This window comes from Ananas comosus, linkage group 24, assembly GCF_001540865.1.
Source record: "Ananas comosus cultivar F153 linkage group 24, ASM154086v1, whole genome shotgun sequence".
Lineage (NCBI taxonomy): Eukaryota > Viridiplantae > Streptophyta > Magnoliopsida > Poales > Bromeliaceae > Ananas > Ananas comosus.
The window spans coordinates 495,381-512,437 of NC_033644.1; the positions used below are offsets into that span (position 1 = coordinate 495,381).

General features: G+C 35.6%; 2 protein-coding genes across 3 annotated transcripts; both read right to left on the reverse strand.

The window, feature by feature from the left end:
* Nucleotides 2,096-5,110, reverse strand: LOC109728559 (mannose-1-phosphate guanylyltransferase 1-like). Of its 2 annotated transcripts, none has more exons than XM_020258984.1 (5): nt 4,961-5,110; nt 3,568-3,805; nt 3,427-3,489; nt 3,109-3,348; nt 2,096-2,874 (listed from the first exon to the last, which is right to left on the reverse strand). In XM_020258984.1, the coding sequence occupies exons 2-5, from the start codon at nt 3,676-3,678 to the stop codon at nt 2,203-2,205; spliced, it is 1,086 nt and encodes a 361-aa protein (XP_020114573.1). In that variant the 5' UTR covers nt 3,679-3,805; nt 4,961-5,110; the 3' UTR covers nt 2,096-2,202. The 2 variants fall into 2 exon arrangements, with proteins under 2 accessions (XP_020114573.1, XP_020114574.1); XM_020258985.1 differs by lacking the exon at nt 4,961-5,110 and adding an exon at nt 4,268-4,922.
* LOC109728486 (protein LSD1) lies at nt 9,879-13,203 on the reverse strand. Its single transcript, XM_020258896.1, has 6 exons — nt 12,974-13,203; nt 12,589-12,731; nt 11,517-11,630; nt 11,200-11,313; nt 10,794-10,903; nt 9,879-10,421 (listed from the first exon to the last, which is right to left on the reverse strand). The coding sequence occupies exons 2-6, from the start codon at nt 12,629-12,631 to the stop codon at nt 10,386-10,388; spliced, it is 417 nt and encodes a 138-aa protein (XP_020114485.1). The 5' UTR covers nt 12,632-12,731; nt 12,974-13,203; the 3' UTR covers nt 9,879-10,385.

Genomic DNA, 17,057 nt, shown 5'->3' on the forward strand with positions numbered 1-17,057 from the left:
ATACCTAGCGACCCCAGATATAGTAATACTTTTTAAAAGTGTCGGTAATTTTAGCTAGCAGCATTTTTTGACATGTACCTATATTTAAAAGTGTCGCTATAGACCGTTTTTGTTGTAGTGTGATGCTCAAACATCGACTACTCCTCGCGGCGTTGGGCCTTTTCGAGGTGCATTTCCATTTGGGCCTGGGCCTTCTTGGCCTTGGCCCGCTCCTGCGCCGCCTCTTTTTCCTTCTCCCTCCTCGCCGCCGCCTTTTCAGCCTTCGCCTTTTTCTCCTTCACCTTCTTCTTTACCTCGCTCACCGTGTCCTTCACCTTTTCTTTTACCCTCTGCATTTTTTTCCCCTTTATTTTTGGCCCTTACTATAAAATTTTTAAACACTTTAACGTTGTAATATATAGGAGTGTAAACGAACCGAACATGAGCGAGCTGGGGCCGGCTCGTATTCGGCTCGTTTAATAAATGAGTCAAACACGAGTTGGCTCGTTAATATATCGAGCCGAAAAATTCAGCTCGTGTTCGGCTCGTTAATAAAGGAGCCGAACACGAACTAGCTCACGAGCTGGCCAACGAATAATAAGTTAAAAAAATTATATTAAATATATATAAAAAATAAATTTATAAAATTTTATTCCTTAGACTTTGATCTAATAGTTGAAACTTTACATATAAATGAATCTTTTTATAATTGAACTCGCCTTATATTTTTATTTTGCTAAAAATTAAATAATAAAAATATATATTATATATCTAATTATTTATTTATATATATAAATATAAATTAAATAAATTATATAAATATAAAATATATGTATTCGAGTTGTTATCGAGCCGAACACGAGCGAGCTGACCCTAGCTCGTGTTCAGCTCGTTTATTAAAAAAAATTCAGCTCGTGTTCGGTTCGTTTACTAAATGAGCAATTCGATCTCGAGCTCATTTCGAGCCAAACGCGAGTTGGCTCGCGAACGGCAAGCTGGATTGGCACCCCTAATAATATATATAGTCCGTGTAGATTTATTTAGTGGATATGAGGATTTTGGGGTGCCACATGCATGCCACGTGGCATGCATGCATACGATCATCTCTAGGTGATTTGACACGTGTAGCGTACTTGGATAAAAGCAAATGGAGACAATTTCTAAATGGGCCTAAACGCCCAACTTTGTTCGGTATGTTTTGGGCCTTTGGTCCCAAAGCCCGGTCCATACTCAAATTTATCATTTTGAGTATTATATTATTCTGTTTTAATTTAAGTTTTTTTTAGCTTAGTTAAGTTAAAAAATTTATCAAATTTTCAAAATTCTATCAGCTATTAATTGTTATCGGTCTAATTTTATTTATTAGAAAATGATTAAACTCATTCAACTTGGTAAAATCACCAACCCTTTTTTTATTAAAATCAATATCAAAAATTAAAAGTTATGAATCTCAATCTATAAAAAAGAGGGAGCATCTCAATTAAAAAGTGTAGTCATTAGAACGGTCTATTATATCAAACCAATTTATTAAAAAATACGGTGCAATTTCGACGTATTAAAGAGTCTATACTTCACGAGCGCATAACATAAGCGCCAACACTATAACAAAAACGGTCTATAGCGACACTTTTAAATGTCGGTATAAGTCAAAAAAAAATGATGTTGGCTAAATTACCGACATTTTTAAAAAGTGTTGCTATATGTGGGATCGCTAGGTATATAGTGACAATTAAAAAGTATCGCTATAATCTAAAAAGAGTGTTGTTAATTTACCAACACTTATTTAAGCATTTAGCCACCGCCGAAACTCTACCTCGTTTGCTGCGGTGGCAGAGGAGGACAATAGGTTAGGGCTCTTCATCTAGGATTTCAGTAGATTGAGTGAGGGGGGAAGAGGAGATGGTAATCGATTTTTTATTTTTTTTTCTATTTGTAATCGGACCGAATGGGTTGAGTAGGGTGGGTTGAGTATAGTAACCTTTTATTTTTTGTTGGATTGGACTTTATATTTAGACATGAGTAGATTTTTTTTTATGTTTTGACATAAATGCGATACTTACACAAAAATGTTCCAAACATGTATTCCTATAATCTAATTCTATTGTAACGACTGCTCTTCATTTGTCACCGCTTTCAAATTTAAAAGTAGACTATTTTACAATGTTGTTAAGCATCATCAATTACCCAAAAAAACACCATCCTTGAATGACATTATTCTTGGTGTTACATTACAATTTCTGGTTTAACAAAGTGTGAATTGATCTCCTTATGAGGTAGCACCATAACTCCATTGAGAAACATGGTCTCTCTCACATGAACATCCTCTCCAAGAATTGCCATGTTGCCGACATGCGCCGACTCTCCGACCGTCGAGTGCCAACCCACGATGCTCCCGGAGACATGTGCCGACCTCCGAACTCGAACTCCCTTCATCAGCGTGCACGACGAGAGCCTCACCCCTGGCTCCACCACACAACCGCGGCCTACCGCCACGTCGGGACCGATCAAACACCCTTCACCGATCACCGCGGTCTCGTCAATCAACACATTGCCTATGATGTTCCCACCGACCGCGAGGATCGAAGGAGACTTAGCTCTAAGGTGTTCTAAGTAGAGCCTAAGGCCAGTGAGATAATCTTTTGGTTGGCCAATGTCCATCCAAAAGCCTTCATAGACCATGGCATACAAAAGGCCTCTCTCGACGATCGACGGGAAAATTTGCCGCTCTAACGACGTGGGTTGCAACGGAATTCGATCGAGAACACAAGGGTTTAGTATATAGATTCCCGCATTGATCTTGTTCCCCACGAACATCGAAGGTTTCTCGACGAATTTCATCACCTTGTGCGTGTTCTCGTCCACAACCGCTACTCCATATTTCGATGGCTCAGCCACCTGGTTAACGAGAAAGAAAAAGCACAGGGTCAAGGGCGACGCTGTTCGTATCCTACAATATTGTCGACAAGTCAGTTTTGTATATGTGACAGCAAATGAGCGGTTTAGCTCATAAGTCGAATCACTCAAGTCGACTTACTAACAATATTAATTATTCTTAGGAACGATTTGCTTGTTACTCAACGATAAATTTGAGAGATCATATATAAATTCGAGAAACAAAAGAACTCCTACCTTGGTGACCATGATTGAGGCTTCACCCCCATGAGCAATGTGGAAATGAAGCAAATCTTGTAGCGGGTACTCGCAAATGATATCGCTATTGAGCACGAAGAATGGCGTGTCAGGCTCTTCGAGTATCTTCTCTTTGGCGAGGGCCAGAGGGCCTGCGGTGCCCAAAGGCTCGGTTTCTTGCGAGCAGGTGATCCTGATTCCGAGCCTCGACTCAAACTCTTCCAAGAAGTTCAACATGACCTACAGAACAGTTAAAATTCGAGCATGATTCAAAAAAATAAAATCTCCAATATCTAAATTAGCCTGATTCTCGCTGACCTGTGGCTGGTAACTGATGGCTAGAATAACTTCAGTTACGCCGATAGATTTAAGGGCTTCGATCTGTTTATCAATCACAAATTGAAACTAAAACGAACGAAACCAAACTGCAGTGAATTTAGAGAACCGACAGATGAGAACCTGATGCAGAATCATCGGCTTGTTGGCGAAATCGACGAGCGGTTTGGGCACGCTAAGCGTCAACGGCCTCAATCGGGTGCCGAATCCGCCTACAAGGATGAGAGCCTTCATGGCGAAAACACTGTTTACTGTTCAATCAGAATAGCTGCTGCAATGCTCAATTGCAAGCTGAATTCTTCTTCAGATAGGCGAAATAAGCAAAAATGGATGGAACTTTGACTCGCTTTCGGGTCGATTTCTGTATCATAGATGAAGTTACATAAGCATCGATTCTCAAATCTTTAAAAGCAAGACTAAGAAGATGCTTTAAGCCAAAGCATTTGAAATTAGTGCATGTTAGGACCCATAATTTATCCCAAAAAAGAAAGGAATAAAATTTAGCATGACTAGTTATTATGCCAACCAACTTGTTAAGCATTATTCTAACAACCAACCACTGTAGGTAAAGTACTTTAATTCAAAACTACTTGATCATAACAACCAACCTAATAACATTTAATTCGCAATTCATTAGCCCCTTATTACTGTATGAGAAAATGAACCATACATACAATTGAGCATAACAACAACAACAACAAAAAGGAAACTTTAGCAAAATCAAATCAGGGTACTGTGTGCCAACTACCGCAACTTTAGCCTGATTGTTGATCAGCATAGCTGGAAAAAAACTTAAAACTTACCATATAAACAATCAACTTACTTCAATCGATTGCTGTGGCACCCCAATAGTCCCGCATCGGATAAAGTGGAACAACAGTGTTTTGGACGTATACGACGGACACGTAAGAACTAAAAACTGGGTTTCATCATTGAGAATCTCCTCCAAGTTCTCCTCAAATTTAGCCATCGACTCAAAACTTTAAACTTTGGATCGCAAAAACCCAGATTATACTATTAATATATATTCCTAAGCCTGTTTCCTACTAGATTAATCTTTTAGGTAACATATGCATCGCCGATCGAACTACAAACTTCGAACTTCGAACTTTTGATGCTGTAAGCAAAGACTACAAAATAGCATACTTTTTCTGCCGTGCGACGACAGTTATGAATTCGAAACAATTTTCACATTTCCATTTTAAAATTTTAACTTTTTCAGATTCAGATGCAGGTTACAATGCACAAAGAACAATGTACAGATAACGAAGAACACTCCTATAACAGAGGAAACAAAACAAACTTCCTGTAACAGAGGATCATGCAATATTATTACGCTAATTTCTGTAAACAGAAGCAATAAAGGTGAGCCTTTTCGCCATGAATCAACAACAAAGGTATAATTCCAGAATTAAAGTCCACAAAAATTTCAAAAAAATTTAAAAAAAAATGTTCTGATTTTCCAGCAACATCGCAACGATCGACCGGAGTAAAAAGAAGAGATTTTTGACCTCACCTTGATCGATTTGATCGACACCAAGGTGCTCAAAAACCCTAACCCTAATCCTATATATGTGCATTACATGTAAGTAAAATCGTAGGGTTTGGGGGGAGAGAGAGAGAGAGAGAGAGAGAGAGAGAGAGAGAGAGCGGTGGGAATAATTTTTAGAAACGGCGAGGGAATAACAGTAATAATTAATAATTAATAATTAATAATTAATAAACGCGAATATTTGTAACTCGGGGGAATAAAGGAGACGTAGAAAAGGGACCAATGAAGTGACTCGTAGATTAACGAGACCATGCTGTGGTCCCCACTAGGGCTGGNGCGGGTTCTTACACTAATATATACATTTATTTGCAACTTTACTCTTGATTTTCTAAAATTAATTAATTTTAATCAAATAAATTATAGATTTTATCAAATATATTGGTAATTTGATCAAATTTGTTGACTTTAACCTATTTGTAGCCAAAAGAAGTAGAACGATTAACATATAATAATAAATTGAATAGTTACATGCATCTAATAATATTTATAATTTTAATTGGATGATTCAAATCGAAAGCAATAGACGTTAAGAAGATCTCAAAGTAAAATGGCCGTTTTAGTTGAGGGCATCCTTATATATCTTTTAATTTTTATTTTATGGAGTGGAGCTATCACTAGAGCCTCAGGGTCGAAATCTTATAACTTGGCCCATTTAATAGCGCTGGCAAACGAGCGAGCCGGCTCGCGTTCGACTCGTGTTCGGCTCGATATTCGGCTCGCTCGAGCTCGACTCGAAATTAAATGAGCCGAGCTTGAACAAAATAAAATGCTCGAAATTCATTTCAAGCCGAGCTTGAGTATTACTCGGCTCGTTCGAATTAGGCTCGAAAAGCTTGAAAAGCTCGAAAATATATATATAGGCTGGGGCTACTATACTCTTATGAGTATAGACCCCCTTGTACTCATAAATTTTTAACCGTTGATTGATGGGATGTATAGTTAGGATGATGGTGGTCCCCACTTAGAATGACAGTGGTCCCCTAGGGTTGAGTGGGTAGTTGGTTAAATAGTATGATCTAACGGATGAAAATGATTAATGAAATAAATCTAAGGGTCGAAAACTTATGAGTATAAAGGAGCCAATACTCATAAAAGTATAGTAGCCGGACTCATATATATATATATATATATATATATAAATATAATATATTTTAATTATATATAGGCTTTAATTTAATTTGGGCCATTATTATTGGTCCATAAAATAAACCCAACAAGTACAATCGTACAATTGAGTCCAACTCTAAATTTACATAACACACTCTCTCTTTCAGACTTTCACTGTTGCACATAACCCTAAAATATGATAACATTCAAATTTTCAAATCCCTTTTTTTTTTCCTCTCTCTCTCTCTCTCTCAGACCCTCATCTAGTCAGGAAGTCACCCTAGCTCACATTTCTTATAATTATTTTGTATTTTAAACTATTGGACATGTTGCATCAAATTGTAGGTAATGTTTTATAAAAATTAAACTATTGATTATATAATGTCGAGAATTTCAATCGGCTCGTTTAGAGCTCGAGCTCGGCTCGACTCGAAATTAGGCTCGCTCGAGCTCGGCTCGAATTAATTTCAAGCCGAGCTTGAGCCTAGATTTAGGCTCGAAATTAATTTCAAGCCGAATTTGAGCTGACATAAGCTCGCTCGAGCTCGGCTCGTTTCCACCCCTAGTCCCCACGGTATTAATTCCGTGTGGGTCTCCCTTTGTGGTGCAAAATTAGGTGGCCGCGGTCTGATACATCTCGACCATACACGTGTCCTCAGACAATTGGTGTTGTAATTTAATCCTGCACCCAGTGCACCACATCGTCTGTGCACCACAGCTGCCAATTTTGCCACATCCCTGGGTGAGCTGGAGCTTTTCAAAAACGTAAAATTAGAGAATAAAAAACTTGTGAGGAACCGACCGTCTCTAGAGCATATGGCAAAGGACTTGATGATTGGTATTCGAGATCCAAGTTCGAATTCTAGTTGATTCATATTTCTAGCTAAGTTTATTTCTAAATGATATAAACGAAGCTGGTAGCGTGCTATCTATCTCTCAAAAAAANGCTTTTCAAAAACGTAAAATTAGAGAATAAAAAACTTGTGAGGAACCGACCGTCTCTAGAGCATATGGCAAAGGACTTGATGATTGGTATTCGAGATCCAAGTTCGAATTCTAGTTGATTCATATTTCTAGCTAAGTTTATTTCTAAATGATATAAACGAAGCTGGTAGCGTGCTATCTATCTCTCAAAAAAAAAAAAAAAAAAAAAACTTGTGAGGATATTTCTGCACTTGGCGCATCGCAGCCGCAGATTTTTTTGCATCGTTGGGCAAGATAAAGGTGCTGTTTGGAACTGCGTAAAATTGAAAACGAAAAACTCGTGAGTTTCGCAAACTCGACTTCACTTTTCATCCCCACTGAAGTCAAAAAGCCTATTTTTTATGGAATTGTGAGTGAGAGTTCGAATGGTCTCGTGATTTTGGTGCTTAAACAAATACAAATGCTTGCGACTTTATTATAATCACAAGTTCAATCTATCTGAGATCCATAAAAATAAAGTCGAAAATTAAGGCAGGGTTCGTTGTACTTCTGATGTGGCGGACCGGGTCTAGGCAAAATAATCTGAGAGCCTTGAACTAATGTGGCCCAACTAAATGGGCCGGCCCATAAACATGGAGTGGCTCTCGCTCTCTCTCCAAATTTTATGTGAATCACTTAAACAAAAAATAAAAAAAAAGGTAAGAGAATCTCAATAAATAAATAAAGAAGGGATCTCTTTAAAAAAAAAAATTTCCAAAAAGGGAAAAACGCGCACTAAACTTGAGACGGGTTCGGATTCGGACTGACCCGCATTTTTCCGGGCCATGTTAGGTCAAGTCTTGGTTAATATTGGATCGGTTACGATTGTACTTCAAGTCGGGGGTTAAAATCCGGCCCGGTTTCATCGCCACACTGTTCAAAAGAGTTCAATCCAAAATAGGCCTTCAAACACAAACTCGAGTTAGCGGGTTTCTGAACCCAAATTGATCGACCCTTTGAGAGCGTCGAGTACGACAAACCCTAATCATCCAAGAGCTAAAAAGTTTATAGTAATTGCTACTTCTCTACTATCTATAATACAGCAGCTCAGCTCTTCTGTTCAATCAGAAGTAGATAGGGAACGCCTTTTTCTTCTTTTTTTTTTCCTTTTTCTTTAACTCGCGAAAAGTAAGGCTACAAACTCTCAAGTAGAGATTATTTCCTGCATTGGAGTATCGATTCTTACTTCAAAAATATCTATGACAAATCAGATCACGATTTTCGATCAACTTATTACTGACATAGTGATAAGAAACTTTTTTTTTTTTTGTCTTATCCTAGAAGGTGGCATTTAGTTACTTTTTGGATAATTAGAAAAAGGTGCCTTGTCCTAGGGCCTCACCTGACCTTTCTAATAAAGGACAACATTAAATGCCCATGTTCTTCTCATGAGTAGTACTCCTATAGCTCTTCTTAGAGCTTGTGCATCTCTCTCCACCTCACATGTTGTACCACCCCTTCACTCTTTTCCTTGTGAATACTTTTCATGTAGTGTCTCCACCAAACTACTTACTTTATTGGCAATGTTGATCTCCAACTCCAATATCATATTCGTAAACGTAAAACAACGATTTTTCTCTAAAAACTTGATCCATACATTCAACAATTTTCACTTACATAAATTATTGTTAAACCCATGTTTTGAATTGTGTTACTGTAAATACACAAAAATAGAGGTTAGATTACAAAAGAATATAAAACTTATCGACGAGTCGATCAAGTCGAGATACGAAAATCTCGCTTTCTTTAAAAAGATTAAAGTCCTTTAGGGTTGGCAAAGCCTTTAAACCAGTAAAGCAGAATACTGACTAGCCCCCTTGTTACGACAAACGCACAAACGGAAACAAAATGACGAATACAAAACACTCAAACCACAAGCAGAAATTAAAGATAACATACAGACTTACGTGGAAAACTCTTTGCAGGAAAAAACCGCAGGTGAGGGATGAGAGAACTTCACTATCAAACGAAAAAGGGAATACAATGTTCTGATGATTACAACCAACCACGATCTCACGCCTCTAGGGCAAAAACGAAAAGAAAAACCCATAACGGGTTTCGGATCCGAGCCCTCCGCTACCCACCACAGACATTCATTTTTCCTTCACAATTTAGTTTTTTAATTTGGTCGCACCGCGAAACTGTCGGCGAGTTGAGAAACCCGAACTTGAGTCGAATATCAATTTCGAGTCACATCTAACACCCCTCCAAGATACAACAGCTCGACCCTCATTGTGCGGCTTCACCAACTCAGCACATTTGGATGAGCCCAAAACTTCACTAATAGAATACCTTACTTTGACCTGTTTCTCTCAAGTATAATTGAGATAGTAAAGTAGGGTTTTGTTTTATAACATTTAGTTGTTTAAAGTTTATCAGTTACATAGGTTGTGAGTTATAGGATTAAAGAGAATGGTAGGTTACACGTTAGATCTCCTAGTTCAAAAATCATCAATCGAAAGATAGGTTACATCACCTTCAATGCATAGATTATCACATTTAATAATAAAAATAAAATATTATTTAAAGTTGCATACGTCCTCACGAAGAAAAATTCAAAAAAAACCAACACCAACGATACGATCGAAAACGAACATCTCGAACACTGTGATAAGATCGAGAAATATAAAACAAGAGTGGTATGAATAGTCAATGTACAGGTTAGATCTCATAGTTCAAAAGTCACCAATCAAAAAAGGTATGTTACATCACTTTCAATGCATAGGTCATCACATTTAATAATAACAACAATGTTAGAACAAATTGTTTTTAATTTTCAAACATTCAACATAAACACCAAATGCCAATATTATTATTAATTATAAACATAATTGTGTGGATTACACAAATAGCATTGCAAAGATACCGTGTTTATTTTTACATTTTCGCCCGGGCCTCAGCGGGGCTCACTACAGATTAAGTAACGCATTCAGGGGCACGCATGCGAATACTAACTCTACAATAGTATCTTGCACAATTCTACACACAAGCAGGGGAATATAAGCCAAAACTGATGATTGAACACTTAGAAACCTCTTTACAAAGATACAAGTACTGAACTCGACGGATATATATATATACCATACAATAATTTCGAATAAACGGCACGAACTAACATGCAATATATCTCAGTAGTCCGACTTGTACAGCGAAAGCATTTCGACGATCTTACTCTCATGAACGAATATGCGAAAAAAGTGCTTTTATTCAGGGAGCCGAGAAGCGAAAACCCTAAAGGAAAAAGAAAGCTCTATACAAGTGAATGTATCGAGGTACTTTTATTAGCCGCAGATAACAGCGTCAACGATCGAGCGAAACTTTAGGTACTGAGCTTTTGTTCGGCGCTTGGCGAGGCCTATAAAAGAGAAACAAAATGTTAAAATTGCATTAAGATTAGTGATCAAATGGTAGTTCATGTATGAAATATTCAGAGATAACCAAATGAAATACTACTAAGACCATTTTCGGCATTGCGACTAGTACAATGGAGTTAAATAAGTATATGATTACTAGTTACAATAGGAAACCAAATCACATTGGTAAGCACATATGTAGACATTATAATATGTGTATAAGAAAAAGTGGATTATCGATATTGAATAAGATAAATTCGCAGTAACTTTGGTTCGATTCTTTTTGTTTCTTTAGACAAAAAAAAAAAGAGGTTTCAATTTCGTATAATTGCTTTCAAAATAATTAAATGCGAAATGTGAGTCCCGCGACTAACCCCAACAGATGTCACAAAATTGCACACCGCGCATTTCACAGATCTTGCTCCGTATTGGTACATCAGCAGCATGTGGCAGTTCCCGCAGTTGACGTGCGCCACCTGATTAGCTGCCACCAAAACACCTCGAATTCATTCACTACGCACGTCGAATTCAAGAAATATGAAATCTATGAATCTGCAGCGTGCTTTTGCTGCAGAAGTAAGCTATATCGGTAGGGTTTTCATTGGAAATGCCGATAATACTTTTTCAAACAGCTTTACTCAAACAGAACTTCCGACAATGGATTGCTCAGATAAAATTCCACGGAACTTCGTCATCTTATCATTGAAACTCGAAACAATTTGGAGAAGCACCAAATACGGAATTAGATTATCTAGTTTGAGAAAATTTAGATCTCCTCACCTTCGAGAGCCAGGTTGACGGTGTGGCAACAAGAACATTGTACGCTGGTCGCTCCGCGTATGTACATTAGAAGAGTGTGGCATCCTCCGCAAACTAATTGGGCCATTTCTGTTCCTGCACAATGTCAGAATAGAACGCCTTTTTTTAATCTTCTCTCCTTTTTCGATTCCGTAGCGTAATGTCTAATACTTTGTAGATGCCATTGGATTTGCTCAAGTGAATGTATTATCATAACTAAACATATTACGAGTGAGCGTGCTGCGATTTGTGTGGAAATAACATCAGAAGAAAAAGAGTTTAACATAAGAAAAGCATACCAGGAGGGGGTACAGCAGTCACTGCGCTGCATACGGCGCAGCATACTGACGTCGCGCCTATCGGATAGAGAAGGAGATTTCGACAGCCTGAACACACAAGTTGGTTTTGCGCACCTAAAAAGAAAAATTAACATAAAAAATTAGCCCTTCACCTCATCAATCCACCATTTTGAAACAGAAAATTCGTATGCGGATAATGCGACAAAAATCAAAATGCCAAATTGATCATATTGCGAAGAAACAGATAAAGGGACAGAGTGTAAAAATGTAACTATTTGAAAAAGTATTCAGTTCACTGCAAATAGGCTGAAGTACAGATCTCTTAATTGAGAAAATGTTTAGGGGGAATAAGCTGTAATCGCAGTTTTAATCAGCTTCGCCAATTATTAGCACATTTAATTGCAGAAGCCTTTAGAGAAAGGCTTGTTTCACATTCCTTAAGATGGTATCAGAGCCTAATCCAACACCGTTCTCTGCGTGGATCGTAAGCGCTAACCAACTATTCCAAAAGCACATGCTGGTAAGAAAGGCGCACCCGTCGCACTTAAGGGCTCAGCCACAGCGGTCGCAGCTCGCAGGCTTCTACCTGACTCAGCCTACCTGGACGTTGGGTCTATTATTAGGCCTCTTCACATTAGGTCTCTTGTAAACCACACATCCACTCAACTTATTAGTCTCCTGAGCCTATTATCACGGAGCAGGATGTTGGACCTATTTTAGCTCAATAATAAATAGCCAACCCTCTATATTTAAACTTTTAATGAACAACAATTGTTTCACATAATGTAAAGAAGAAAAAGGAGAAAAAAGGAAAATTCTGCTAAGAACAAAATTTCAATCTTGCTACATTATTTCAGTCTAATTAGCAAACTAATATCCCAACTCTACAATAATCTAAACACCAACTTCTAATGGTTTGCAACAAATTTAGATAAGAAACCATTAAATTTCAACAAAAACAATTTAAATTACTAAATAGATAACAATACTTGTTTTGTAAATTCTCAAGATGAGAAAAAAAGAAAGGAAAAGAAGAGGAGTTTAAGGGGATTGAGAGGGAAAAGAATAATACCATTTGGTGGTGTAAATGGATAAGGGGCTAGAGGAACTGGCATTGCAGGTGTAACTCAATATCTCCTCCCAGAAAATTAATCTCAAATCTATTGCCTCAATTAAATGAGAGATTTATATATATTTCCACTCCTCCATTCATACCTACTCACATAAAAAGAAAAAAATATATATATAATTAGGATGAGAATGTAGAAAAAATTGTACAATACTTATGTAGTCTAATTAATTAGAAAAACTAGGAAAAAAAAAAAAAGAGGAAAAAAAAAACACAAAGAGAGGGGTGGGAAAGAATTAATATGTAGAATTAGAGAAGTTAAACAACCCAAATATTTTAATGACCACAAAAAGGAGAGCTAAAAAAAAGAGAGAAACTCATGAAGCACCTTTTGTGCTGCAACAAGAGCTGATAAAATATGTTCAGAGCACTGAACTTTTCCTCAGATGCAGAACCACATTAGTATGGGAATTTAATTTAATCCCCCCTGATTCCTTTTTCTGATTTTTCTTTTTTTTTTTTTGTTGTGGGGTGAGGGGTGTGCTTCAGATAGTTAGATAGAGAGAGAGAGAGAGAGAGAGAGAGAGAGAGAGGGAAAATAGTGGAGTGTGGTGAACTCTCAACCTCAGTTGCTGTAGATATACATATTTATATGATATGAGCAGGCCATGGCTATTGTACTATTATGAGTATTAGAACTCTCTCGTACTCATAAGTTATTTTCAATGATGAAACTTGCGAATCGACGATCCACTCCGTTAAATATGATCTAGATTATTTGAAACTTTTAAAAAATAAATTTTGTAAATTTTCAAAATCATAATAAAGTCCATCAAGTGGGCATAAAATGAACGGTTAAAATCGAACGATGTCCTACGAATCCTTCAATTCAAGATCAGAATTATTGATCTTTATCTATGTAGTGAATAGAATTTTCTATTAAAAATTCAACAAATTTTGATTCTTTTACACCGTTAAACTAGCAAGTATCCCATACCGGCCGTTAAAAATTGTCAAATTTGTGACCTCTTGATCGTAAGGTAAATGATGTCGAAAAATTATAAAATTTGATTTCTAGAAATTTTAAATGCTGTAAATAACGTTTAACGGTGTAGATCGTCGATTCGGAAGCTCTATCATCGAAAACAACTTATGAGTACGAGGGCGATCGTATTCATAATAGTATAATAGTCGGACCCGATACGAGCAATGCTACATGTGATATTGTGATGATAGGTTCTTAAATATTAAAAAAGAAAAGAAAAAATTTTAAATACCATTGCCGCGGTTTGTATTTTCTCACTTTATTATTTTGTGAATGCGTGATTTTATTTTTCTACTTTTATTATTATTCTTTTCGTTAATTTTTTTCGTTAAATCAGTGATAAAGATAAAACTAAAGGGTACTAGAATAAATATTTGATAAGCTATAGGTAGGGTATCTAAAATTATAGAATACTAAATTGATACACTTTAAACAACAGAGAACTAAAGTTAGAAAACGCAAAACTATAGATATGATATTTAAACTTTACCCAAAATAATAATTCCGGTTTAGGGAGCTATTTCAGGATTCTCTATAGTTGAGGGGTCTCCATACATTTGTAACCCTCCTTTTGTTTTTTCTCCTCCCTCTTTGGGCCCACAAAACCATTTTTTGCTGTGGACTTGGAAATGCCGTCCCCAACCGTCCTTTTCTTTAAAACCCCCGCGCCTCTTTGTGGAATTTAATAGGCCAAAATTATACGGAGACCCCTCAACTATACAGTATATTGGAATCGGCCTTTTAGTTTTACTCTATTTTTACTAATAATGTTGTTTTAACTTTTAGTTTTTTTTTTGTATTCTGTTTGAATTTTTTTAGTTAGCTATGTTAAAGTTTCATTAAATTTAAGCCTTATTTGGCATCATTGTCATTCTTTATTCTCTTAAATAAATTTTTATATAAATTGGTGTAAATTATGTGAGAAAGCAAAATGTTAAATCGCTTGCGATCTCTATATTCAAGATGTTTGTTTAATCACTAATTTATATGACTAAAATCACTTAGACTCTATTTGACATTACAGAGAGAGATTACATTACAAGCAGTGTGAAAATATGATAAAAAAATAACATATATATATATATATATATATATATATATATATTCATACGTATTATCGCACTCAGTATATAGCGCAATGAGTCGCTCATGATATATTTTATATGGCTCCACTAAAAAATGTAGAAATATTTCTCTATATGATTTTATCTTTATTTTATTTCATCAATCAAATAAAATAAATTTGAAAAGCCATAAAATTAAGGATTAATTTCATACAGATTTCTACAAACATAGTGAGTTGCAAATATATTTATACAAAGTTCAACTTTCATATATTGTCCTTATAAAAGTTCTAATATTTTCAAATATATCTCTCTAGTTTGTTACCGTTAAAACACTGTTTATTTTATAAGTAAAATGACATTTTTGTCATCACAAATATATTTTTAAAAAAATTTCAATTGTTAATTGAAGAGGAGTAAAAAGGTCAATTCACCTTATTAACTAGCTAAGATTAAATATTTTACTATAGTTAATTTTTTCTAACGGATCTTAACGACAATGACATATTTAAAAACATCAAGAGTTTTATAGGGATAACATATGAAAGTTAAATTCTATAGAAATATANTTAGCTTAGTATTTTGAAGTTAAAATACTACTAACTTGCTCAAATCAAATAAATTAAAAAATTTTGACTTAAAATCATTCATGATTCACATAAACTTTATTTGTACATTTTTATCTAAAATTAAATAATATATCAATAATTCATAACACGTAAAATTTCACCTCAAATATATCAAATATTTGAATGTTGTTACATTTAATAAATCTATGTTTTTTTTTTTTTGGAAATGTATTTAAAATTTTTTTTATTTAGATGGTGTACGTGTAATTACTATTTCGCCAACCACAGGCACGTGCGTGGCACGTGACAAGGAATAGAGGCTGTGGCTTCGCCACGTGCACCTCAACCATTGGATGGGATCCGTACAAATGAGTGGGCCCCATATGGCCCGGGCCCACACTATTACTCTGACTAAAAGAATAAATTTAAAATATATAGCTGTATTAGAACACTGTTTAAAATATATTTTAAATTTATTTTTTTAAATGAAATAGGATATTTCATTTTCACGCTTTTACTCTCTAATTCTTTCACATATATTATATTTTAGTTTCAGATCATAAAATAATATTTTAATTTTATTTATGAAATAATCAGTCCATTTATTCATTTCATATGTAAAATGACTCATTAATATTGATCAATTTAATTTAAATCGTGTTAAAACACCTTTGTGAATAACTCGTATTTTCTTAAGGTTGGAAACTAAATTTTAATTTATGTGAAAATTTATGGAAAGTAATTCACTTGTGGGCATTTTTACCGGCGTAATTATAATTTTGCCGAAATTATATATATAGTGAGATCAGAAACATTAGTTAACGACTTGATCAGTCGACGGTGTCGAGAAGATTTTTTGATGGTGTACGAAATTGAGCCACGAGATCTTTTCGGCATATTGCTACTAGGGATGTCAATAGGTTGGATTTGGGGCGGATTTTCAAAAATTCGAACCCGAACCCGACTCCAAACCCGAAATCCGAATTCGAATCCGAACCCGACGGATTTTAGAAATCTATATCCAAATCTAAACCCGACCAAAAATTCAGAACCCAAACCCGAATACGAAAATCTGAACCGAAATAAATATTTCTCTTTTCAATATTTCAAAATATATTACATTAAATCTAAACTTTTAAAATACAAATTAAAATATAACATCACATTTTATATACATATAATATATAATGTAAAATAAATGCGAGTTCAGGTCAAAATCCATATCCGAGAATTTATATCCATCGGTTTTTTGTTTTTGATATTCATATTCAAAACCATATCTGTTTAGTATCCGGTAAATGCGCTCCGTACGGGTTCAGCTTCGGATAAAATTTCAGGTATCCGTACCCATTGACATCCCTAATTGCTACGACAAAATTAGTATTTCTACTCTCACCAAGTTAATCTAAGACAGATCCTTAGCGAGTGTTTGGATCGACGCAATTCTAATTTGGCTGAAAATCAAGTTAAGCAAGAATAAAATTATTTTTTTTTGAGAAATAGGTAGCGAGCTATCTGCTTTATTTATAAAGCAAGATGAATAAAGCGCACAGGGTGGAGGCAGCTGAGGCCTCCGAGTCCGGCAAAAATAAAATTATTGATCTTACCAATAACTAGTATATTATCAGACAGATTCATTATCTAGTCGTAGGATAGGTTTTGGATCTTTTCACGAAAGATTTCGGATAATTTCAAAGGAAATTATTTTTTCGAGAATTTAAACTCATGCCTATTTATTAAACTTTTCTCATATCTTCAAAATGGATAATAAAGCTAATATTTTCTCTCCAAATA

Coding starts and splice junctions, on each gene's coding strand:
- LOC109728559 (XM_020258984.1), bottom strand. CDS start 3,678: ATGAAGGCTCTCATCCTTGTAGGCGGATTCGGCACCCGATTGAGGCCG. Junction 3,490..3,567: donor AGCCGATGATTCTGCATCAG/GTTCTCATCTGT, acceptor ATTGATAAACAG/ATCGAAGCCCTTAAATCTAT. Junction 2,875..3,108: donor CCTCAATCATGGTCACCAAG/GTAGGAGTTCTT, acceptor CTCGTTAACCAG/GTGGCTGAGCCATCGAAATA.
- LOC109728486 (XM_020258896.1), bottom strand. CDS start 12,631: ATGCCAGTTCCTCTAGCCCCTTATCCATTTACACCACCAAATG. Junction 11,314..11,516: donor GACTGCTGTACCCCCTCCTG/GTATGCTTTTCT, acceptor GACATTGTGCAG/GAACAGAAATGGCCCAATTA. Junction 10,904..11,199: donor CGTCAACCTGGCTCTCGAAG/GTGAGGAGATCT, acceptor TTTTGGTGGCAG/CTAATCAGGTGGCGCACGTC.